General features: G+C 39.7%; 1 protein-coding gene across 1 annotated transcript in view; it reads left to right on the top strand.

The window, feature by feature from the left end:
- The window catches only part of si:ch211-272n13.3 (ankyrin repeat domain-containing protein 26), a 154,829-nt gene that overhangs the window by 43,393 nt on the left and 84,223 nt on the right, over positions 1-27,213 (top strand). The window contains exons 10-14 of the mRNA XM_043708882.1: positions 5,120-5,180; positions 5,296-5,546; positions 8,754-8,898; positions 19,835-19,905; positions 21,625-21,724. Of these exons, the coding sequence (XP_043564817.1) occupies positions 5,120-5,180; positions 5,296-5,546; positions 8,754-8,898; positions 19,835-19,905; positions 21,625-21,724 (628 nt within the window). The remainder of the gene's footprint in view (positions 1-5,119; positions 5,181-5,295; positions 5,547-8,753; positions 8,899-19,834; positions 19,906-21,624; positions 21,725-27,213) is intronic.

Below are 27,213 nucleotides of genomic sequence, written 5' to 3'. Positions count from 1 at the left end.
CCATGGTCATTCTCCACCAAGATCCTAGACCTTGCCCTTCCTGTTGGACTGCGTGCATACTCAATTGGGGAGGCGATGGCCTAGTGGTATTGTCATTAAACTGGTAATCCAGAGATCCAGATAATATTTTAGGGACCTGGTTCGAAACTCACCATGGCAGATGGAGGAATTTGCATTCAATAAAACGTCTGGAATTAAGAATCTAATGACTATTATAAAATTGTTGCCAGTTGTTGGAAAAATCCAACTGGTTCACTAACATCCTTTAGGGAAGGAAGTCAGCCATCCTTACCTGGTCTGGCCTACATGTGACTCCAGAACCACAGCAATGTGGTTAACTCACAACTGCCCTCTGAGCAATTAGGGATGGGCAATAAATGCTGCCTAGCCAGCAATACTCTCATCCTGTAACAGAATAAAGGAAAAAAAAACCTACTGTAGGCAATTCACCTGAGCGCCAGCTAGGAAAATTTGCTTCTTGCTGTCCATTATACATCTGCTATCCCACTTATATTTGAGTCATTAAAGCCCCCATTATAACTACTCTATCATGTTGGCATTTCCCTTTAATTTTCCTACAAATTGATTCCTCTACATTTGTCCCACCAATTGATGTTCCCTTGACTAGACCAAGCAATGTAATTGCATCCTTTTTGTTCCTTAGCTCTAGTCAAATTGATTCTGTCCTTGAATCTCTGAAACATCCTCTTTCTCTTGCACTGCAACACTTTCCTTAAACAATGCTTTTCTCCCTTTCCTATCTTTTCTGAGCCACCTATACCCAGGAGTATTTAATACCCAGACTTGCCTTTCCTTGAGATTGTTGTTGCCACAACACCATAGCAATCTGCAACATATAATTTCCAAATCTGATTTATTACACTACATGTATTCGCATACATGTAAGGAATGCATTTCATTGCTTTTCCCTTCATTTTGACTTCATTATTAACTTATTATTCTCTATGCTAGCTTACTGTCTCTCCAAGCTTTTATTAACATCAGTATTCTTTTCTAATATTCTCTCTTAGTTCCCATACCCCTCCCAAATTAGTTTAAAATTAGCTAGAAAGATTGTTTAAAACTCTCTCAACAGCATTAATAGTTCAGACAATAGTTAAGGCATCTGCAGCTTTTAAATCAGAAGAGATTGGGAATGAGGGTATTCAAAGTAACTTTGTGTGAGGGTACTGATATCTCTATAGTCGTACGGTGGAATTAGCCACAGACTCAGTAGTAGCTGTCCTAATAACAGTTAGTGGTTTCTTCAGATCATGAGGTTAGGGCATACCCACCTAATCACTGACATTGGGCAACATTTTATTCTCTATGTGAGAAAAAGCATATTAATGAATGTTGGCAATCTGGATGATGTATCTGGATCATAATATCATAAGTAGCAATATATACAAGCTCTGAGCTGTGTTTGTGACTCTTGCAACATTGTGAAGTAGTGAACATGCAAATATATGAAATAGGAGCAAAAGTTTGGATCCTTGAGCCTACTCTGCAAATTAGTGTGTCAATGGCTGATCAGTTTGTATTTGGATTTCCATAACCCCATCTATCCCTAATATAGTTTGATTTCCTTGTCTAACAAGAATCTAAATATCTCTAGTTTAAAATATTTAATGACTCTGCCTACACTGACTTCTGAGGCAGAGCAATCCAAAACCTCAACCCTCTGAGGGGAAAAAAAAATCTCCTCCTCTCTGCCCTAAAAGGCTGACCCCTAATTTCAAAACAGTGCCTCCTAATTCAGGACTTGTCCACAGTAGAAACATCCTTTCCAAGCCCACCCTGTCAAGGCCATTCACCTCTCTCACTCTCTTTTAAATTCCAACAAGCCCATTTTGCCAACCTCTCCTTTATAGGGAAATTTTAGACATCAATATAGTATACTTTCTCTGGACTGTCTTTAATACATTGACATCTTCCTCAAATGAGGAGACAAGAACTGCACACTATACAGGCAATCCCTGTTATGCAAACAAACTCCATTCTGGAGTGCATTCTCAAGTTGATTTGCATGCAAATTGTCCCGTGTAGTTCTCCAGTGTAAAAGAGCCATTCGTAAATACAGGAAATGTTCATATGTCACGTCTTGAAAATTATACATCCATAAACAAGATCCCATGTATGCGACCTGTGGTTTCACCAAGAAAGAATTATCTACAGTGTCAGTAGTGAGTTGAATTTTTAATTATTTTAAAGCCTATAAAAGTATTAAAAAATGAGTCTCACTGTCCCTTGGAAATGAAATGAATGGGATCTTGCTAGAAATAAGTACTAGATGTTCTTAGTACAACAACATTTGTAAGCTTCGAGGAGAAAGTGAGGTCTGCAGACGCTGGAGATCAAAGCTGAAACTTTATTGCTGGAACAGCACAGCAGGTCAGGCAGCATCTAGGGAACAGAAGATTCGACGTTTCGGGCACATGCCCTTTCTCAGCCGAATCCCTCCAGCCCGGCACCGCCTTCCTGACCTGCAGTCGTCTTCTTGACCTCTCCGCCTCCACCCTACTCCGACCTATCACCTTCACCTTGACCTCTTTCCACCTATCACATTTCCAACGCCCCTCCTCCAAGTCCCTCCTCCCTACCTTTTATCTTCTCCTGCTGAACACTCTCTGCTCATTCCTGAAGAAGGGCATGTGCCCGAAACGTCGAATCTTCTGTTCCCTAGATGCTGCCTGACCTGCTGTGCTGTTCCAGCAATAAAGTTTCAACATTTGTAAGCTACATTATAATATATAGTGCAGAGTGATGGGCTTAGATTAGTTCATAGTTCGGTGCAACATTGAGGGCCGAAGGGCCTGTTCTGCGCTGTACTGTTCTATGTTCTATGATTCTGATACAAAGGTCTTCTTTCTGCTCATTCTATAAAGAGTGCTTGATTTATTTCTGCTGTGTTTAAGAATATTTGAATCTGCATTGTATGGCAATAGGGTGTTTTTTCTCCCTTGTTGTTAATAAATTACAAATTGCACACTTATATTTTAGTCAAAGGTCACTTCAGTGATTAAAATTTTTAAAAATTATGATCTACTCAACCAGGTTCCTGTCACTGATTTGACTTGTCCAGTACTAAGATTAATTGGACATTATGATCTAATGGTCTCAATGGTTATGGAATAATGCTACAAATTTGCATGTGAACACAAGAACTAGGAACAGGTATAGTCAATTCAGCCCCTTGAAGCTACTCTGCTATTTAATATGATCCTATGGCTGATCTAATCTTGACCTCAACTCCATTTTCTTGTCTGTTCCCCATAAGCCATTACAAATTAAAAATCTGTCCAGCTGCTCCTTAAATTTACTCAATGTCCCAGCTTCCATCATGCTTTGGGTTAGTGAATTCCACAGATTCACGACCCTTTGAGAGAAGTAATTTCACATTATCTCTATGAGCACTCATACAAGAAGGAGCATCTACTATGTCCACCACCTTTAACTTCTTATAAATCTCAATGAGGTCTCATCATCTCTGAAATCAATCTGATAAACCTTCTCTGAATTGCTCCAGTGTAACTGCATCCCTCCTCAAGGGACACAAAATTATATGCATTACTGCAGGTACCTTTTGACTGTTGCCTTGTATAGTTGCGGCAACACTTTCCTACTTTTATACTTTATTCCATTTACCTTCCTTATTACTTACAGTGCCTACATAAAAGTTTTCTGTGGTTCAAGCACAAGGATGCCTAGATCTCTCTGCATCAGAGCACTCTGAAGTTTCTGTCTATTTAGATAATAAGTTGTCTTTCCATTCCTGTAACCAAAATGGATAACCTCTCACTTATCCAAGTTAAACTTCATCTGCCAAAGGTTGGCCCATTCACCTAATGCCTCCATGTCCATTTGTAAGTTTCTCATTTTTTCAATGCAACTTATTTTCCCACCTACCTTATTGCCAAATTTGTAGATGACACTTTTTTTCTATCCCTGCATCCAAGTCATTAATATAGATTGTAAATAGTTGGGGGTCAAGGACTGAACCCTGAGATACCCCATTAGTTACATCTTGCCAACTAGAAAATGACCTATTTATCCGATCTCTGTGCTATCTGTTGGTTAACCAATCCTGTATTCAAGCTGATAAATTGTCCCTCACCTTAACACCCCTCACTCTGCTAAGGACATGCAGGTCCTGGGCCTCATCCATTGCCAAACTCTAACCATCCGACTCCTGGAGGAAGAATGCCTCATCTTCCATCTTGGGACCCTTCAACCAAATGGGATTAATGTGGGTTTCACCAGTTTCCCCATTTTCCTTCCCCCACCTTATCCCAGTCCCAACCTCCCAAAGCAGCACCGCCCTCTTGAACAGTCCTACCTGTCAATTTTCCTTCCCACCTATCTGCTTCACCCTCCTCTCCAACCTATCACTTTCACCCCACCTTGATCTACTTATCGCATTCCCAGATGCTTTTCCTTACCAAGTCAAGATGCTGTGCCCCTTGGAGGGGAACTTGCAGGTAGTAATGTTTCAATGCATCTTTTTGCAAGGTTTGTGAAGGTTTGTAGCTCAGGTTGAGGTTTAGGGTGTAGGTTTGCTCGCTGAGCTGTAGGTTTGATATCCATATGGATATCAAACCTACAGCTCAGCAAGCAAACCTACACCCTTTCAATGCATCTGTTACATGTGTCCTTCTAAAGGTCTTATATCTGGGGAGTGCTAAATGAAGGAGGCTTTGTGAGTTGAGCGGTTTGTATGGCTAGTTGTTTCTGATAGATTATAGCATTAGAAGTTGCATTCATTAACCTTGTGAACTTTTACCTTCGAAAGGCACCGTATCCAGGACCTTGACTATATTTCTGGCAATGACTGTGATAATTGTTTGTTCCCACTGTTATCTGAAGCATTTTCAGGGTCTCCCAGTCCCTTGTATATAGATGACCACCTTCTTCCGTGCCAATCCTACGACACAGCCTCAACTCCAAAGTCTTGGAGTCCATTCACTGTCCTGTTGTTCATTATTCAGTGTTCTTCCTTTGCTGATACCCTTTACCAATTGCTACCAAAATGCACCTTCTCTTTAGATGCTATGTAGACATGTTTTGCACCTTAAATGTTTAACTCTTTATTTTTAGAAAATGTTTTCTATTTTTACAGGTACCACAGAAGCTTAGCTTGACTAAGTTGCTAAATACTTCACAACAAAGTAAAGATAATGGTAAGTTGTTGAAAAAATGATCAAAATTAAGTTTAAATATTGATTTGCTTCATATATAGTTAATGACATGTTGTTTCAGCATGTACAAACAAAGGATTTCTCTGTTTTCCTTCAGTAGAAAAGACTAACTTCTGCAAAGTCCGGAATACAGACAATTTGCATCCAGTCGAATCAGATATAGAAAGTGAGGAAGAGTCAGAAGAAGATAGTCGTGATGAAGAAGAAATTAATGATAACTGCTCACCTCTACAGCCTTCACCACAATCAAAGACACCTTTACTTGCTTCACCTCAAACAGCTATGCCTTCATCCAGCTCATTTATAAAAACTCAATCAAATTTTACCCCTTTTAAAGGCTGCAAGCAGGTAGATTTTATATAGATTATATTCTATTTGTAATGGTTTGAACTGTTTCTTAAGTGGTGCAATGAAAATTATTTTGGAGAAATTGCTGGCAATTACTGCCAAAAACTCAACTGAAATGCAAAGTAATCAATAGCTTGGATAATACAAAGAGAAAAGCATGATCCAGAATCTATTTTAGTTGAAGAAAATAATCATGTGGAGGATGACAATGGTCCAGAGGATTGTTTACAGCTTATGTGCCAAAGTCAGTTAAGTAGGACACAGCTAACTTAATTCAAACTAAGAATACAATAATGTGAAACTGAAAGGTACTTTTTCCAATGTAATTGAACAGCATAGAGAAAATAATGAGAAAATAAACATGAAAAATTGTTTATTAGAAGGTGAAAACATTGCTGAAAGTGCTGGTGGTCTCCAAATTAACAGTACTACTGAGAAAGATGTGGATTCTGGGAAAGGAAATAGCAGAATTTCCCTGCAGAGATCAGTTTTTTAAAATAAGCAAATTAGGATACCAGGAATATTAAACCAAAAGATTTAGAGGGGAGGTGAGAAAGCAAAGGGGATGAGAAAAGGCTCGCAGCTAAATAAAAGGGAATCCCAAAGTCTATGTATATAAGAAAAGAATGCTGAAAGGAGTAGGGCCAAATAGGGGCCAATTAGGAACCAAAAAGGGAATTTACACATGGAGCACAGCTGAGTTGTTAAATGAATACATATTCTTCTCAAAAGAGGAGGATGCGCCCCTTTTTCCTGACGTAGGAAGAAACTCTGTCACTTGAAGGGTTCAAAATTAATAAGGAAGAAGGCTTAGATGAACTATTGGCACTTAAGGTTGACAAGGCACTGGGACTAGATGAAATGTTAAACTGAATTGTACATTTTGTGTAGTGGTGTCATAGATAAAGGTACTGAAAATCAACATGTTTGAAGATATTAATTAGCAAATGTTTCAGTAAATCACAATAGTGCTGCCAGCTAAATCATTCAAGAACTGTGGGCGGCACGGTGGCACAGTGGTTAGCACTGCTGCCTCACCGCGCCAGAGATCCGGGTTCAATTCCCGCCTCAGGTGACTGACTGACTGTGTGGAGTTTGCACATTCTCCCCGAGTCTGCATGGGTTTCCTCTGGGTGCTCCGGTTTCCTCCCACAGTCCAAAAAATGTGCAGGTTAGGTGAATTGACATGCTAAATTGTCCGTAGTGTTAGGTGAAAGGGTAAATGTAGGGGAGCGGGTCTGGGTGGGTTGCGCTTCGGCGGGTCGTTGTGGACTTGTTGGGCCGAAGGGCCTGTTTCCACACTGTAAATAATCTAATCTAATCAAATTTCAAACTGCAGTGCATTGAATAAAGTTCTCTGGCTCCTAGCATTGAAATAACAAGATCTCGCCACTAATCTAAATCTTTGTAATAGAGCTGAAATATAAAGGATGCATCAACATTTAATGCGGCTTACCATTTGCAAACACAAGTGGCTTTAAATATTCTATATACACACACACACACACACTCGAATTGGAAAATCATAAAGCTGCTCAAGTTTTATTTTTCTCTCCAGCTCCAGCTGTTTCTTTATGGAAATTTGTTATTTAATAATTACACACTAAATAACCTGTTGCGATGTCTATTATAAAATATTCATAAAATCAGGGGCACTTTTCTCGAGTAACTTGCGACACTAAAGGGAATATTCTTCATTTAGAAAACCTTTACATCACTCAGATTTATTTTAGAATTAGAATAGAAATAATCTGCGTTATCGTTTGGAACAAGCCCAGAATTTTAAAAAATCATTAGCTGATTTAAAGTGATGCTGTGATATTGACAACTACCTCTGTAGTGAAAGAGAGAATGCAGTAGGTTCACCACTTGTTATCTTGCTGTAAAACTGACATTATAGCTTGGTCAGTCATTGAAGTTAAAGGTCAAAACCTTATAGGACTGAGCAATTGTAGACTGTGACATGAAATTTGGGAGAATACCATGTGAACTTCAATGAGGCTGTTCTCTGTCATGGGCAGATTTTCCAACTAAGTATTGGATACAGAGACCAGATTCTCACAAAACAGTGTGAGATATCTATTAAGAGGGATTATTGCTCAATGTTGACCTAATTACCTGCACACCTTGCTTCATTAATATACAGCTTTCTATTCTATCACCAGCTGTAAGGAAACTGGATGCAGAGAATTCCTGACACAAATATCAAAGGGGTTATCTGGCAACTCTACCCTACGGCTTGCACCTCCATCTTGCAAACCTGGCACAAACATCTCAAGGCATAGTCCAGGGCACCAGCACTACTGGGCACTGACATCCATTGCCTGTCTGCCATTCAGAGTTTTCATGTCATCATTCTGATCTACTTGTAAGACACTTATGAACTTGAAAGCTGTGTTTCACAGCTCACCAGCAACTAACAATTAAAGCTGCTGCAAGGATACTTTGTACAGTGGGACAGACACCCAGCTCATGATTGGGTGAGGCTACGTGTCAAGGCTGCTTGCATGCTCTTTTAGGGTTCACTCACCTTGAGCCTATCTAGATGCTCACAGCATCTCTGCCTTGTTCTGTCTGGCCTTTCTTTCCACTTTCCCTAACCCACACAAAACTACCAGGCAGTACTTCTATTTTGTCTTGCCATTAAACTTTCTGGCTTTGTGTCTGTGCTAGGCACCGTTGTCAACAGGTCTTCAGTCAAATCAACAGAAGACGGCTTTCAGTTAGGGAGTCCGGTGCAGTAAGTAGGGAAATCACCAATATCAGTCGAGGCTTGGGTAGGGTCTAATGGCTACTTGGAGTGATCAGGGTCAGGTTCCTCACCTCCATAAACGTCAGGCAGTCTATCAGCAGTCTTGTCTCTCTCTGCCCTGTTGAGTTTTTTTTCTCCTGGAATGAAAGAAAGGAATTGATTGAGGGAGATGACCGTGTGTAGCACAGTGAGTGATAGGCAGTACAGAGGTCAGGGCTGAATGGTTAAATATATAACAACTTTTTGATGCAGTCAAATTACAAAATAAACAAGTGTACTTTTTTCCAGAATCTGAATGTATATTTCCTGAAACCTTTTTAAGACTACAGGTTTGAAATTGTGATGACTAAGTTTACTGTTTGCTGTAATCTGTAACTTCAATTTATGAAATATTAGATGTGGTTCGTATGCAATAGGATTCAAATTACTGTTATTCAATCTTTAAACTTGTGCAGGACAGATCCTCAGAAGAAGAGACATGGCCTGTTGAAATATGTTCACCAAACTCCAGAGTTGCACCAAATCAACCTGCTAACCTTGATGAAACTTCCACATATAGTGCTCAGGCAGAAGATACTTCCCAACAAAAGAATAGAAGAGGTAGCTATATGTATATTTTTAAAACTTATTTTTAAATCGCTCTGACCATCACCAATCATGAGGAAACAATTTCCTTTGGTTGAAATTATGTCTCCTATGTGGCTGTCCTTGTTCCTTTCCTATCTCTATACCTAATGGCAAGGAATACATAATTCTCTGTGATAAACGCTGGAAATACACAAGAGGTTTGGCAACATTTGTTGAGAGGGAAACAGTGTTAATGTTTCAGGTTGTGTCCTTTTATCATTGGACTAATGTTTCACTCACAAAAACTTCACCTTCTTCAATTAAATATTTATTCTTACATCAATAACTTCTATTTTGTATTACAACCTTTCCCAGAATTCAAAGTTTCCCAAGATGTAATAATTTTTGTCTCCCATCACATTTTTAGCTCTGTCTTTCCAACTGTCCTGGTAAACTGGGTGTATCTTCATGTACCAAAGCCCCTGAATCAAAAAGGGAGGTATTCAAACTAGGACATGAGTAATTTGTCAAGGTTAATATTTGTTTGTGTGTCTCAAGGAGACTGTAATGTCAGATCTGCCGTTCAGATGGCACATTAAACCAAGTCCATGTTCAAGTTGATATAAATATTGGCCATGCACTATTCAAAAATCAATCATCATATTCTGGCCAATATCTTTCCACAGCCATCATTATCCAAATAGTCTAACTGGCCATTTATCTTACTAATGTTTATCCGATCTTACTCTGAAGTGTTTTGGGATGATTTACTTGAAACCAAATCTGAAGACTACTTATTGGGAGTACAATTGAGTTCAGATACTCAAACCATTTTTTCCACAATGTTTTGGCCTGACCATCTATCCTGCCATTCTGGATGACTGTATAATGTCGTTTTATTTCCAATTTCTCCTGATTATAAAGCAGTCCATGCCTGAATGCATAAAACCCTAGGCAACATTCATGTTTGAATCCACAAGTAACAAGTCACATTCAGACAAGTGCCAAGCAAACTTATTTACCATTAAATCAGTGTCAAACTTGGGCTCACCATTGGCCAAAAGCATTCAAAGAGCAGCAACTGATTCACCATCTGATTCCACTAAGCTCTTCCACATGGACATAAGTCAGGAATATGACTGAATGTTTTTTCCCTTACCTGGCTGCAACTTCTGGATGCCATTCAGGACAAAGTAGTCCATTTGATTAGCGGTTCGTTCATCACATTAAAGTCCACTACCATCATCACTGGTGTACCATTACTGCAGAATGGGGCGCATACAGTACGCACTTCAACTTCCAAGACTACTCCAGCAGCATCTCTCAAACCTGTGAAGTCGGTGACCTAGAAACAAGGACAATTAACAGATTTTTGGGAGTCTCATTGATTCCAAATTGCCTTGATAAGTCTCACAGCTGACCAGCTTGTCTCATATTGTCATTCTGTCAGTCACTGGATAGGAATTCTGGAACTCTTTAGTGAAAAAAGCTCTAAGGGATACCTTTGACATAGGGATTTAGCAGTTGAGAAAGGAGGCTAACCATCACTTTAAGAGCAGTTGGGCACAGGCAATTATTGTTTCTAATTTTCTTTTTGGCAGGTCTGAGACAAGACAGTTCATCTGAGTGTTTCCATTTGTCTTTGTCTTAGAAGGATTCATTTTCATAGAATCCTAGACACCCTAAAGTGCAGAAGGAGGCCAATCTACCCAGCCCTCTGAAGAGCAACTCACGCAGACCAAGTCCCCCATAATATCCCCACAATTCTGCATTTACCATGACGAACACACACACACCCTGCATACCCTTGGTCACTATGGAATGATTTAGCATGGCCATTCCACCTAACTTGCACATCTTTGGACTGGAGCACCTGGACGAAACCTATGCAGACACTGAAAACGTGCAAACTCTACACAGACAGTCACTCAAGGCTGGAATTGAACCCAGGTCCCTGGTGCTGTGAGGCAGCAGTACTAAGCACTGAGCCACTATACTGCCCATTTTTTAAAATCATTAATCCAAAACTTTAAAGTATTTTCCTTCTCTTATTTCAAACAGTGGCCTGAACTTTCCTGAAAGTTTGTGCAGAAGCACAAAAATATGCTTAATTTTGACTAAAGTTGTCAAGTATTTTCAGCATAAGTGAATTATGCCCTTCATTACAGTTTTAAAATTCATTCATTAGATGTTTTTATCTTGCCCATTCCAAGTTGCTCTTGAGAAAGCGACAGTGAGCTGCTTTCTTGAACCACTGCTGTCCATTTGATGCAGGTACACCCCCAATGATGATGAGGGAGTTCCAATATTTTGACCCAGCAACACTGGAGGGATCATAGAATCCCTACAGCATGGAAGCAGGCCATTTGGCACATTGAGTCCACACCCACCCACCAAAGATCATCCTGCCCAGAAACACGCTCCCTACCCTATCCCTGTAACCCTGCATTTCTAAGGCTAATTCACCAAGTCTGCACATCTCTGGACATTTTGGGCAATTTAGTATAGCCATTTCACCTATCCTGCACACCTTTGGCCTGTGAGAGGAAACCGGAGCACCCAGAGGAAACCCACGCAGACACAGCGAGAATGCACAAACTTCACACAGTTGCCTGAGGCTGAAATCAAACCTGGGTCCCTGGTGCTGTGAGGAAGCAGTGGTAACCACTGACCCACCATGCTGCTTAACAGTTGATACCAATGACCAGGTCATAAGCTATTTTAATTCTAGAATTTAATTGATTCAATTTTAACCTTCTCACGGTTGGATTTGAAGCTATGTTTCCAGAGTGTAGGCCTAGATCTATTGGATTACTAGTTCAGTGACAATACCACTTAGACATCACCTCCCCCGAGTGATATATTTTCAAGTTAAACCTTATTATTTCATTTTTAATGTTAATGATGCAAAGTTCTGTACTCTTCCTTCATATGACTTCAAACACCATGTAAGAACATATGTGAATTCGTTGAATTTACACTGGTTCAGCAAGATCTACCTTTGTGTCTTTAGTTTTAAATTAGGACCTGGTCATATTTCTGGTGTTTTATGTCACTTTTGTCAGTTATTTGTATTTCTTTCCCCTATTAGATTTGCCTTTATTTGTTGTACCTTTCTTACCACATAATGGTGTCATAGAGATGTACAGCACAGAAACAGACCCTTTGATCCAACTCATCCATGCTGACCAGATATCCCAACCTAATCTAGCCCTGTTTGCCAGTACTTGGCTAAACACTTCCCATTAATATACCCATCAAGATGCCTTTTAAATGTTGTAGTTGTACCAGCCTCCACTACTTTCTCTGCTAGTCCCACCTGCCAGCACCCGGCCTATATCCCTCCAAACCCTCCCAGATTCATACACCCATCCAGATGCCTTTTACATGCTGCAATTGTCGTAGCCTCTCCACTTCCTTGAGCAGCTCATTCCATACACTCACCACCCTCTGTGTGAAAAAGTTTCCCCTTGGGTTTCTTTTAGATCTTTTCCTTCTCACCCTAAACCTATGCCCTCGAGTTCTGAACTCCCCAACCCCAGGGAAAAAAATCTATTTATTGTCTATTTATCCTATCTATGCCCCTCATGCTTTATAAACCTCTATAAAGTCACCCCTCAGCCTCTGATGCTCCAGGGAAAACAGTCCCAATCTTTTTAACCTCTCCCTGACGCTCAAATTCTCCAACCCTGGCAACATCCTTATAAATCTTTTCTGAACCCTTTCAAGTTTCACAACATGTTCCGATAGGAAGAAGACCAGAATTGCATGTAATGTTCTAAAAGTGGCCTAACCAATGTTCTACAGCTGCAACATGACCTCCCAACTCCTGTACTCAATTCTGTGAACAATAAAGGAAAGCATACCAAATGCCTCCTTCACTATCCTATCTACCTGCAACTTCAGTTTCAAGGAGCTATGAATCTGCACTCCAAGGTCTCTTTGTTCAGCAACACTCCCTACGACCTTACCAATAAGTGGGCAAAAGTGAGGATTGCAGATGCTGGAAATCAGAGTCTAGATTAGAGTGGTGCAGGAAAAGCACAGCAGGTCATGCAGCATCCGAGGAGTAGGAAAATCGACGTTTCGGGCAAAAGCCCTTCATCGGGAATGCTTTTGCCCGAAACGTTGATTTTCCTACTCCTCGGATGCTGCCTGACCTGCTATGCTTTTCCAGCATCAATCTAACCTTACCATTAAGTGTAAAAGTCCTGCTAAGGTTTGCTTTCTCAAAATGCAGCACCTCGCATTTATCTAAATTAAAGTCCATCTGCCACTCTTTAGCCCATTGGCCCATCTGATCAAGATCCTGTTATAATCTGAGGTAACCTCCTTCACTGTCCATCACACCTCCAATTTTGGTGCCATCTGCAAACTCACTAACTATACCGCTTATGCTCACATCCAAATCATTTGTATAAATGACAAAATCTAATGGATCCAGCACCAATCTTTGTGGCTATCCACTGGTCACACGCCTCCTGTCTGAAAAACAACCCTCCACCACCACCCTCTACCTTCAAGCCAGTTTTGTATCCAAATGGCTAGTTCCCTCTGTATTCCATGAGATCTAACCTTGTAAACCAGTCTCCCATGGGGAACCTTGTCAGACACCTTACTGAAGTCCATATAGGTCACGTCTATCGCTCTGCCTTCATTAATCCTCTTTGTTACTTCAAAAAACTCAATCAAGTTAGTGAGACATGATTTCCCATGAACAAAGCCATGTTGACTATCCCTAATCAGTCCTTGCTTCTCCAAATATGTGTACACTCTGTCCCTCAGGATTCCTGTCAACAACTTGCCCACCACTGCCGTCAAGCTCACTGGTCTATAGTTCCCTGGCTTGTCCTTACCACCTTTCTTAAACAGTGGCACGATGTTAGCCAATTTCCAGTCTTCTGACACCTCACCTGTGACTATGAACAATACAAATATCTCAGTAAGAGGCCCAGCAATCAATTCCTTTTTAGATTGCTGTTTACTTTTTTAATATTAAATCTGTTGGCTTTTGATGATAAAACCGTAATTGGTTCCATGCCAGAATTGAAGATAGTTTACACAAAAATTGCAATATATATGGCTGAACAAGATAAAATGAAGTCTGTTGCTGACCTGTGAAGTTACAGAAAACTTCATGCTGTGTCACGGGAGGAAGAAAGAAACTTAGTGTTTGGTCAAGTACAGTTTGCCTTTTGTGTGGCACTATTATTTGGTATAATATTTGGAAAATCCAGTAAGCAATGGTAGCTTGGTATAAAAAGAAACATACTGCAGTTGTGCATGTGTGTTTATTTTGAAATAATGTTTCTATTTTATACATTTGAATGAACCCTGTCTGATCCTTGTGGCACTTCACTGGTCACAGGCCTCCAGTCTGAAAAACAGCTGTCCTCTACCACCCTCTGTCTTCTACCTTTGAGCCAGTTCTGTATCAAAATGGCCAGTTCTCCCTGTATTCCATGAGATCTAACCTTGCTAACTAGTCTCCCATGGGGAACCTTGTCGAACGCCTAATTAAAGGCCATGTAGATCACGTCTACTGCTCTGCCCTCACTAATCCTCTTTGTTACTTCTTCAAAAAAACTCAATCAAGTTTGTGAGACATAATTTCCCATGCACAAAACCATGTTGACTATCCCTAATCAGTCCTTGCCTTTCCAAATACATGTACATCCTGTTCCTCATAATTCCCTCCACAACTTTAGCCTTCATTTCAGACACAGCCTTAGAATTAGAGGGGGTAAATTCAGAACAGAAATGCGGAGGCATTTCTTCAGCCAGAGAGTGGTAGGCCTGTGGAATTCATTGCCACAGAGTGCAGTGGAGGCTGGGACACTAAATGTCTTCAAGGCAGAAATTGATAAATTCTTAATGTCACAAGGAATTAAGAGCTACAGGGAGAATGCGGGTAAGTGGAGTTGAAATGCCCATCAGCCATGATTGAATGGCGGAGTGGACTCGATGGGCCGAATGGCCTTACTTCCTCTCCTATGTCTTATGATCTAACTTGCCCACCACCAATGTCAGGCTCACTGGTCTAGAGTTCCCGGTTTTTCCTTACCACCTTTCTTAGATAGTGGCACCATGTTAACCAACCTCCAGTCTTCTGGCACCTTACCTGTGACTATCGATGATACAAATATCTCAGCAAAGGGCCCAGCAATCACTTCCCTAACTTCCCAAGAGTTCTAGGATATACCTGATCAGGTCCTGGGGATTTATCCACTTTCTGCATTTCAAGACATCCAGCACTTCCTCCTCTGTATTATGGACATTTTTCAAGATGTCACCATCATTTCCCCACATTCTAGATCTTCCATGACCTTCTCCACAGTAAACAGTGACACAAAATACTCATTTAGTATCTCCCACATCTCCTGCGGCTCCACATAAAGGCCACCTTGCTGATCGGTGAGGGGCCCTACTCTCTCTCTCGTTACCCTTTTATCCTTAATGTATTCGTAAAAACCCTTTGGATTCTCCTTAATTTTATTTGCCAAAGCTATCTCATGTTCCCTTTTTGCCTTCCTGATTTCCCTCTTAAGTATACTCCTACTGCCTTTATACTCTTCTAAGGATTCATTTGAACTATCTTGTCTATACTTGACATATGCTTCCTTCTTTTTCTGAACTAAACCCTCAATTTCTTTAGTCATCCAGCATTCTATCTACCTACCAGCCTTTCCTGTCACCCTAACAGGAATATTCTGTCTGTGAACTCTCGCTATCTCATTTCTGAAGGCTTCCCATTTTCCAGCCATCCCTTTACCTGCAAAAATCTGCCCCCAATCAGCTTTTGAAAGTTCTTGCCTAATACTGTCAAAACTGGCCGCCTTCCAATTTTGAACTTCAACTTTTAGATCTGCTCTGTTCTTTTCCATCACTATTTTAAAATTAATAGAATTATGGTCGCTGTCCCCAAAGTGCTCCCCCACTCACACCTCAGTCACCTGCCCTGCCTTATTTTCCAAGAGTAGGTCAGGTTTTGTACCTTCTCTAGTAGGTACATCCCGCTGACTATTAGGGGTGTATAATGCAATTCCACTAAAGTAATCATACCGTTCTTATTTCTCAGTTCCACCCAAATAATGTTGCTGGATTTTCTTCTCCGGGACTATCCTCTACAGTACAGCTGTAATGATTTCTAAAAATTTCTAAAGCTATGTATAATTCTATTCCTTATTTTAAAAAATGCCATTTGCTCTCCTCTCTCGCCTCTCTTTCTGTCCTTCCTGTAGCATTTATATCCAAGAACATTAAGCTGCCAGTCCTGTCCATCCCTGAGCCACTTTTCCATATTTGCTAGGATATTCCAGAGTCTTGTTCCTAAACATGCTCCGAGTTCATCTGCCTTCCCTATTAGACCTCTTACATTGAAATAAATGCAGTTAATTTATCAGTCCTACTTTGTTCTCTACTTTGTCCCTGCCTGTCCTGACTGTTTGACTTCTTTTCTTAATTGTGCCAGTCTCACGTTCATCTCTTTCCTCACTATCTCCCTGGGTCCTACCCCCCAACCTTACTAGTTTAAATCCTGCTGAGCGGTTCTAGCAAATCTCCCTGCCAGTGTATTACTCCACTTCCAATTCAGGTATAATCTGTCCTTCTTGTGCAGATCACTTCTGCCCCAGAAGAGATTCCAGTGGTCCAAAAATGTGAATCCTTCTACCATACACTAGCTCCTCAGCCATGCATTCATCTGCTCTATCCTCCTATTCCTACCCTCACTAGCTCATAGCACTGGGAGTAATCTCGTGGACCTCCTTTTTAAATTCCTGCCTAACTCTCTATTCTCCCTTCAGAATCTCATCCTTTTCCTTTCCTATGTCATTGGTTCCAATATGTAAAATGACCTCCTGCTCGGCCCTCTCCCCTTGAGAACATTCTGTATCCTTTCTGAGAAATCCTTGATCCTGACATCAAGGAGGCAACACACCATTCTGATTTTTTGCTACTGGCCACAATCTGTGCCTCAGTCTAGAAAGTCCTCTAACACAATCGATCTCTTGGAACCCAACATATCCTTCATTGCATTACTGCCAGTCTTGATACTAGAAACTTTACTGTTCATGTTAAGTTCCCCTGAGAATCCATCACTCCCTACAGTTTCCAAAACAGCATATTTGTTTGAAATGGGGATAGCCACAGAAGACTCCTGCACTACCTGCCTGCGTCTCTTACCTTTCCTGGAGTTAACCCATCTATGTGACTATATTTGTAACTTTTCTCCCTTCCTATAACTGCCATCCATCACACCCCCTTGTTCTTGTAAATTCCTCATTGCCTCTACCTGTCATTCTAACTGATCCATTCGATCTGATAGGATTCACAACCAATGGCATTTATTGCAGATATAATCCTCAGTAACACATAACCTCTCCCTAAACTTCCACATCCAACAAGAAGAACATATCACTCTACTAAGGGCCACTTTTGCTTCTTCAAATCTGCAGACCCAGAAAATAGCACCGTCTTATTCTTCTACAAAACACTGATCCAGGCTAACTTAATACCTATGGCTTATATTTTTAAGTTTCATCAAGAGACATATCTCAATAAAATATAGAATCAAGAAAAAACTCCTCTACTAATTACTGTAGGTTTACAGTAAGGCTATACTTAAAACTATTTACTTATCTGTTTCTGTGCTGTGACCTCTCCCAAACAGGTTCCTCCAAGATCAGTTGTGAAGTTCACTGTATGTTAATTTTCGTAGATGCACTCTGATTTCCAGCGATACACAAATTCAACAGCAAAGGCAGTAATTGCACACGTTCGTTGTATCAGTTAGCAGTGTGGCTTTATTTCTCTCTCTCTCTGTCTATCTGTCTCTGTCTCTCAGACCTGACCATGTGCTGCCTTTGTCCATCATTCTTTTGACCTTTTCTCCAAAGCAATGCAACAGCATATAAAACGGTTACTGCTGCTTCTGGAATTCGAGGAAATCACCTCCTACACCTAAAATACATCAAAAAAGGAGCAGCTTATTACAATCAGAAATTTTTCCCATCCTCCACCATGGATTACCCAGAATTGTATTGAATAATTTAAAGTCAAAATAATATTTAAGTACATAGTTCATTTTAGTTAAGTCTTCAGTGCCTAATTTGCATACATTGTGTTTAATAGGTTACAAATGAAAATCATGCCGAGAGACGTTTTGTAGAAAATGTAGTCACTTAGGTTCTTTCCCTTGGACTCTGATTAGTTTGTTTATGCCAACTTTTACTTGCTTTACGTCAGCCTTTATGTTCCAGCATAAGGATTGCTCAGAAAATATTAACAGAAAGTTTGATGCGACTTGCCAACTATCTTATCAGGAAAATTGATTTCAAGCCTTTTAGGTGATATGAATCAAAAGATGTATGAATATTTTTTGTAAATGTTACAAAATGACAGGGAACCCTTCTGCTAATTCAACCAAAAACCCAGAAAAGCTCACCTTGCTTCGTAATCTGTTAAAGTATGAATGACGCAGAACTCCCAACTTCCACTATTTAAAGAAAAAGTATCAATTTATTCTTTTATTCTAAAAATGACCATGAAACAATAACTATTTGCAGCTCTAAAGTTTTGTTCTTTTAAAGTTTTGTTATCTACCTCCAAATGTATAACAATATACTGTTCCAAATAAATGCCCCTATTAAAATTGCATCAACTTAATTTTCAAAACCCTACACCGGCTGTAGTCTCTGGTATCTGTTTTCCTCTGGCTTTAGATCTCCCTAGGTCATCTTCGGTCTTTTGCTGCAAAGATGTTTCATGTGAAAAAGGTACCTTTTTCAGGCAGTCTCTCAATGGCAGTTGGAGCTCTCTTTCTGGCTAACTCTCAAAATAATGGCTTATTTATACCCCAAACATCAAATCTTCTCATTGGTTTGATGTTGTCAAAATAGTAAAATTCAAATTTGATTGGGTTTTAGTATCCTGGAGCAAAAGTTAAACTGGTTAAACTTTTGTGAAAACAACCAAATGTCACATTTTCACGTTTCCACGACATTGTGACTGCTAGTCAGTCACATGACAAGTGACTGCAGCCTCTCAGTGCAAAACACCATTCACTCTCATTTAGAAGAGAATACACGCCTTCAACTTCATAACATAAGCAAGTTTAAGATTGTGGAACAGCCTCATAACCTGAGCAGATTAAAAAGCTGATGGCTACACAAATTAAGTGAATACCTGTCATAATATAAATTGGAGCAAGTGCAGGTGATATGCTACCTTGAGCCAGGTCCTCCAATCATTACAAAAAAGGCTGATCATCTGCCTCAACTCGACTGTCCCACTCCAGTCTGCCTTGAGTTACCTGAGAGGTCAAAGCTATCATAGCTTGAACATTAACATCAGTTAATATCCGTAATCCTCTGAGGGAGGGAATTGCAAAGATTCATAATCCTCTGAGTCTATGATACAGTCAAATCCTGCAAACAGATTAACACCCAAACAATATCTTTTCAGCCAAGGAACTTTCCATTTTCCATTCCATAAAGTTGAAGACTGTAGAAAACTTTTAAGAAGCATTTTTTTTTCTCCAGTCTTAGATAGGGCATAGATGTTGGTCCTCCTCCAGTTGCCCTTAATTTAGTCACTTGCAAGACCATTTCATAGGTGAGTTAAGAGATGGTAGTTCACTTTCCTAAGTGATATTGATGAGCCAGTTTTTTATGACATTCAGTTATAGTTTCATGGTCACCATTACAGAATTTTTAATTCCAGGTCTGTATTAATATAATTGCAATTCCGTCATGTGTCCATGGTTGGGTCACGCCACCATGTATAGTTTTCACCTTTTGTTAAATCTTGATGCAATAGCAGATGTCTATATTTTGAGAAAAACATTTGACTTTGAGAATTGGCTTATGGAATATAAAATGTTGTAGGCAGTTTTGATACAGTTAACATCTGCACACTTTTTTGTTATTTTATTCATTGGAATATTTTTTAAAATTCCTTTAAAATATAGACCTGATGTTTGAATTGGGCTTGGAGGAAGTGGAACCTGAAGAGAATATAGAATCTCCTTGGGATTCTGAGGTATGCTTTAATACATATTTTCCAACTTGGTTTCCTACATTAAGACAAAGATTCTCATCTAAGACACAAGTTAATTGTGATATAAAGTGTTGTGGTACTTTTGCCACTTAAAAATCAGCTTGGAATTCCCAGGAATTTCAAAAATAAGTCAAACTAATCTAAGTTGATAAAATTTGGCTACTAATGAAAAATTGAAGAATTTTGAACCAACAATAACAACTTAAACTTACGTTACACCTATATCATAGGAAACATCCCAAACTGTTCCACAAAAGCTTGAAAAAATGCCTAGCAGAAAGAGGAGAAATGAGTAATCTGGCCAAAAATAAAAGCAAGAAACTCAGTTTTAAAGGAGAGCACACAAACAGATAAGCAGAATGTTTATGGAGAGAAACTTGGAAAGTGGGACCTATGTGCCTTCAAGCTATGCTGCTATTTTTAGGGTAAAGGAGGAAAGGAAATGTGCAGTCTTGAGCCAAGGCAATAAATTATTTGAGTCTCATAATTGGAACAAGTTGTGGAGGTGGGGAAAGACAATGAGAGATTAAAAGAATAGGGTAATAATTTAAAATTTCAAGTATTGCTGTGGGATTCAGTTTAGATCAATGATAATAAAGGGGATGAATAACCTGACCCTTGTATAGGGTAGAGTACGAGAATTTGGACAAGTTGGAATTTGAAAGGTAGAGGCCTGAGGGCAATGGAGTAATTGGACCTAAAGTTGATGAGGCTTTAGTATGAAGATTTCGCCAGGGTTAAGGTTGTGACAGAGGCAGGTGATGTTATAGATGGTCTTTGTGATGAAGGCACTGTGGTGAGAAAGTCAGCTCAGGACCACGAGAATGTTGAGGTTCCAAACCTGAACCAGTTATTAAAGGCAGCTAGAATTGATAGCAAGGGAGTAGGGCTCATGATAGGAAATATGAGGGTGTTTGGGGAAGCAGAGATTAAATACAATGGGTTTGATACTCTGTTTATTTTAAAATAATTACACTCTTTGAATACTGGATGCTGGACAAACAGCCCAAGTGTTGAAAGCAATGGAAGAGGTAAAAAATGATGGGGGAAGAGGACAGGATTTGGTGTGCATATGTGTAAATTATGCCAAATAGTTGCAGAAGACAGGAAAGCAGGAATAGTACTAACAAATAGTACTGGAAAGGAAGGACAGTGTTCATTCTGGCTTAAGCTTAAAATGGTAAGTAAGACCACAATAACTCTGAGACATTTCACTGCTGTTGGAGGGCAATATCCTGATTTTGAGCAATTCAAACAGGCATTTATGGGAGGAATGAGAATGATTCTAGAAAAGATCTACTAAAGAGCCTTTTAAGAGGAAATAGGAAATAGTTTATAGTAATGAGAAGATTAAAGGAATAATATTTTCGAAAGTGTGAGGGTCAATACCTATCGAAATGGAATTATTTAGAATAACAATAAGCAGGTTGACGAGAACTGAAAGTGAGTTGGTCAGTTTTTTTTTTAGTGAAAATGGATTAAGCTTTGAGTCACACAAAAATCATTTGGAATGCCTCCAAAAGAGCAGGAATGTGTACAGATGCAATCCTCGACCCACAAGTAAATTTCTACATGTGCTTACAGGGAATATGTTACAATGGAGCTTGCAAGTTAATCCAATGAAATTGAATTATTTTAAATTTAATGCAATGCAGAATAATATCAAAGTAGATATTATCAAGATAAATGTTACTATTTTAGTCTACCACAGAAAGCCCACAGAAGAAATCCATTGGCTCACTTGGTTCATCTGTCAAGGAACAACCAAAAATGCAACATACTCCAGCAAATCAGAATAACGGTAATCAATCACATTTGTTTTATTTAAACCTATGAGATAAACAGTTTTTCTTTAATTGAGAATAATCTAAAGATATTGTTCTATGGTACTACAATCCATAATTTAGACTTTATAATGGGGTGCATACAGTTTTTCTATGGGTGAAGATGCTGGAATGTGGTGATATTGTTCTCCAAACGTCCATTAAATTCAGAGCTGAGTATCTTAAGTGTTATAATAATGCCATGAAGAATCTTTAGAATATGTGTTACTCTTAAACTGTTCAGAATGTGACTTTCAATTAGCTTAGTTGGTTGGTCTGCATAGATTGAAACATCAGCATCAATTCAATTCCTGTACCAACTGAAGTTACTGTGAAGATCCCTCCTTCTCAACCTTTCCAATTGCTTGAGGAATGGTCACCTCAGATTAAATCTACACTAGTGGTTTTTTTCTCTCTTTCTCTCTCGCTCTTTTGTTACAACATGGCAGTGAACTCTTCTGTTAATTAAACCAAACACCCAGAAAAGCTCACATCATCTCATTGGCCATTAAAATATGAGTGACAGAACTCCCAAATGCCACTATTTAAGGAAATAATATCAATTTATTTTTAACTCTAAAAGTGAACACTAAACAACAACTATTCACAACTTTAACCCCTTCTTTCTCTTAACTGCTTATTACCAGTCTCCAACTCTACAAAATGTGGGGCGGCACGGTGGCACAGTGCCTCACAGCGCCAGAGACCCGGGTTCAATTCCCACCTCAGGCAACTGTCTGTGTGAAGTTTGCACATTCTCACCGTGTCTGCATGGGTTTCCTCCCACAGTCCAAACATGTGCAGTTGGCCATGCTAAATTGCTTGTAGTGTTAGATGAAGGGGTAAATGAATGGGTCTGAGTGGGTTGCTCTTCGGAGGGTCATTGTGGACTTGTTGGGCGGAAGGGCCTGTTTCCACACTGTAAGTAATCTAATCTAAAAAATCTAATAAGACACTTATTAAAATTACATCAACTTAATTTCAAAACCATTCAGTTGCTGTCATCTTTGGTGTCTTTCTTCTTTCGGCTTCTTCTTCCTGGGCCCTTGTTTTTTCTTTTCACTGCAAATATGTTTCATGTGAAAAAGGTACCTTTGGTAGAGAGTGTTTCCTAATTTCTTGGGTGTCTCTCCATGGCAGTTGCTCTCTCTCTTTCCAATTTTTAAAATGTCTGCATTTTTATATCCCCAACATCGGGTCGCCTCATTGGTTTGATGTTGTTAAAACAAAGAAATCAAATTTGATTTGGGTTTATTATCCTTGGAGTTGCTGTCAAAAGAGCAGCCAAAACTCAGGTATCCATTTCACAGCCAAATGTTACATATTTTCAATTGTCCAGTATGCTCTGGGACACCATTTAGTCATATACACAGGTGCTTGTAATCTCTCAGTTTAAAACAGCACTCACTCTCTTAAAGGAATAGTACACACCTACAATTTCATAACACTTCTTTCTTTCTTTTCTCTTTCTTTTTCTTTATCCTCTTGCTTTTGCACGTTTTTCTCTCTCTCTCTCTCTCTCGCTCGCATGCACTTGCTCTCTTAATCCATTTACTGACAATGTTGGACCCAGACCCCATCTCAAGCCTTTTCCAGAGGCTTTGACACACACAAAAAACACCAACGCATACTTGTAGTCATTGGCGCTCAAGTAAATTTCTACATGTGTGCATCTCCCACACCAATATTCTGTTGTTTTATCCATTTACTCACAGTCCTTTTCAGGAAACATTGTGAGGTGCATTGGAGTCTGCCTTAATGGTATCCATTTTTTTTGTTATCCACAAGAAGTCAGTGTATTTATCCCTCCTGGATAATGAGGACCAAGTCTAATAAACGTTTTTGAATCATCTCGAATCGCTTCATTGCTAATTTAGAACTTCAGGCATGGATTCCAATAACTTATAGCCAACATACCTATTGAGCACTTTGGATCATTAGTAATAACTAACTGTTGAATTGTAGGCTTCCTTTGAGTTTCTACATAGTTATTTTCTTTGTCATCTTTCCTATCCCTACACTGAATCATTATTGAAACAAAACTGGCAATTAAAATTTGGTCAAGTATAATAATGTTTAATTTTAAAAAATATTTTTGCAGGATATTCCCAATCTATCATTTTTCTGTAGACTCATTGTAAATCAAAGTCATTGCTCCACATTCTAATGACACCTGAAGCTCAATATACATCCCACAAGTACTGTTTGATGTGTCATGATCCCACCTGTTGTAAAGGTAAAGTCACTGTAGTCCCGGAAGACCAAAGGGCTGCTGTCTCATAAGGGGGAGGTAGTCGATTAACCTGAGGGTCGCTTTGCTTTCAGACAAGGGGCAATGCTAAAAAGGTGGGATCTTCATGGTAACCACAGCCAGATCTGAGAATTGAAACTGTCTGCTAATTGGCATTGCAGTCAATCATGAACCAGCTGTGCAGCCAACTGGCCCCATGCCAATTGTTGGTAGTACTGGACAAGTCAGATCTCCACATGAAACCTTGCTTGATAGATCACACGTTTAATTTTTACAGTTGGTTGTCATGATGATTAGTCACTGAACATATTCACAAATATCCGCTACTACACAATTTTTTTTACACAAAAGAAAACAAAAAACAAAGTTTTATACATGAGAATTTAGAAAGATACGACATAATACAGGACAGCACAGGAATAAGTGCTTTGACTCACTATGTATGTGCTAACCATGGTGCCATTCTAAACTAATCCTATCTGCTTGAGCATGATCCATATCCTTCTGTTCACGTATCTGTCTAAATGCCTCAAAAGTTGCAGTTGCATCTCTTCTGCAGCCCTCCCCACCACACTTGCAGGTATCTACCACAAAATTCCCCCTCTCACCCTAAACCAATGCCATTAGTATTTGACATTTCCACCCTGGGCAAAGGGCTCTCACTATCCAACCTATCCATGCCCCTCATAATTTTATATACAGTTATCAGGTCACTCACAGTTTCCAGTGCTCTAGCGAAAACAATCCATGTTTGTCCAACCTTTTCTCACAGCCAGTACACTTCAATCTAGGCAACATCCTGGTAAACCTCTTTTACATCCTGCCCAAAGCCTCCACATCCTTCCTATAGTGTGGTGACTGGAACTGTATACAATATTCCAAAATTGAGGCCTTACTGAAGTTTTATATAGTTGCACATGATTTTAATACTCAGTGCATGGATGGATAAGGCTGTATGCCTTCTTTAACACCTTATCCACTTGTTTGCCACTTTCAGGGATCTATGAACTTGCACCATTAGATCCCTCTGTATATCAGTTCTCCTAAGAGTCCTACCATTTACTGTATACTTTCCACTTGAATTTGACTTTCCAAAATGCATCACCTCACACTTAAACTCCATCTGCCATTTCTCCAACCAACTTCGATTTATATCCTGCTATATTCTTTGGCAGCCTTCCTCGCTATCCACAACTCCATCAATTTTTATGTCATCCTCAAACTTACCATTCTGACCACCTACATTTTGGTCCAGATCATTTTAACTGTTACAAACAACAGAGGTCCTAACATTGATTCTTGTGAAACACTACTGGTCACAGACCTTCAGGCAGAAAAACAAATCTCCACAACTGTCCTCTGTCTTTTATGACCAAGTCAATTTTGTATCTAACTTACCAACTCACCATGGATCCCACTAGGCCCTGGAAGCTAATACCGTAGCTTTCAACACATCCGCCACCACCACCTCCTTAATATTGACATGCTCAACAATAGCAATAGACACTTCCCTGATCTGAGCACCATCCAGGTCCTTCTCAGTGATGCAAAGTACTTATTAAGAATGTCACCCACTTCCTCAGGCTCCATATATACTCCTTGAACAGACCTACCCATTCCATAACTACCCTGTTGCTATTAATTTTTTTATACAACACCTAGCAATTCTCTTTAATCATTCTCACCAAGAACATTCTGTGAGCCCTTTTAGCCCTTCTAATTCCTTACTTTAGTTCTTTACAGCTGCCTTTACATTCCTCAAGGATCTTGTCTGATTTCAGATTCCTAAACCTTACACATGCCTCCTTTTCCTGTTTGACTAAACTTTCTACATCTCGTCGTCTAGGGTTCCCAAATCTTGCCTTCCCCATCTTTCGGCCTCATTGGAGAATGCTGTTCTTAACTCTGATCAGTAGACCATTATAAGACTCCTACATGTTAGATATGAATTTAGCCTCAAACAGTCACCCCAACTTAATTTTGTCTAATTCCTGTGTAATGCTATTGTGACTTGCCTTACCCGGTTTAGCACTTTCACCTGAGGACCAGACTTATTCTTATTCATAAGTATCTTAAAACTTACCATTATTATGATCACTGTTCTCAAAATGCCCTACCACTGATACTTTAATCACTTGGCTGTGCTGTATTCTCAATACAAGGTCTAGTATGGCCATTTTCCTAGTTGGACTAAATCATAAATCACTACAGTGCAGATAGAGGCCATTTGGCCCATTTGAGTCTGTACCAAACCTCTGAAGAGCATCCTAACCAGACCGACTCCCCAATCTACCCCTGTAACCTCACATTAACCATAGCTAATCCACCTAGCCTACACATCCTTTGAAACTATGGGGAAATTTAGCATGGCTGATCCACCTAACCTTTGGACTATGGGAGGAAACTAGAGCACCTAGCAGAAACCCACACAGACATTGGGACACTCTCTGTGTGAAGTTTGCACAGTTGTCCAAGATTGGAATCAAGCCGAGGTACCTTGGCACTGAGAGGCAACAGTGCTAACCACTGTGCCATCATGCAACCCCAGTATTTGAGTATCATTTTTAGAATCCATCTTGGAATCAATTTGTATGTTAAGCAAATGACTTAGCAATTTATTAACAGTATAGTACTTTTTAGTGGCATTAAATTAAACAACACAATTGATCTACACTAGTCTTTAATGGTCTATATCATAAGACTTCGTTTTCAGACCATTCACACAAAAGTAAGACCAACTGATAAATGCAGTTAAGCAATAAATAAGTAATCTGGCTAGTTTTTAAAAAAATTTTAAGTGGTTTTCACAATGTGTTCTTCCACAGGCATAGATGATGATTTCTTAATAAATTTTCTGAAGACGTCGATCAGGGCACTAGTGATTGAAACCAGGTGGATCATATTGACAGGGATACTTGAGTAGGGTTGTTAACCTTGGCCAATCAAAGAGCCCTATTTGACAGATATAAACAGAAGATGGGGCGGCACCGTGGCACAGTGGTTAGCACTGCTGCCTCAGCGCCAGAGACCTAGGTTCAATTCCCGCCTCAGGCAACTGTCTGCGTGGAGTTTGCACATTGTCCCCGTGTTTGCGCGGGTTTCCTCCGGGTGCTCCGGTTTCCTCCCACAGTCCAAAAAATGTGCAGGGTAGGTGAATTGGCCATGCTAAATTGCCCGTAGTGTTAGGTGAAGGGGTATATGTAGGGGAATGAGTCG

This window comes from Chiloscyllium plagiosum, chromosome 19 (assembly GCF_004010195.1).
Source record: "Chiloscyllium plagiosum isolate BGI_BamShark_2017 chromosome 19, ASM401019v2, whole genome shotgun sequence".
NCBI classification, from domain to species: domain Eukaryota; kingdom Metazoa; phylum Chordata; class Chondrichthyes; order Orectolobiformes; family Hemiscylliidae; genus Chiloscyllium; species Chiloscyllium plagiosum.
Note: the sequence above shows the minus strand (reverse complement) of the source record. Positions and strands in the feature narration are given on the sequence as shown.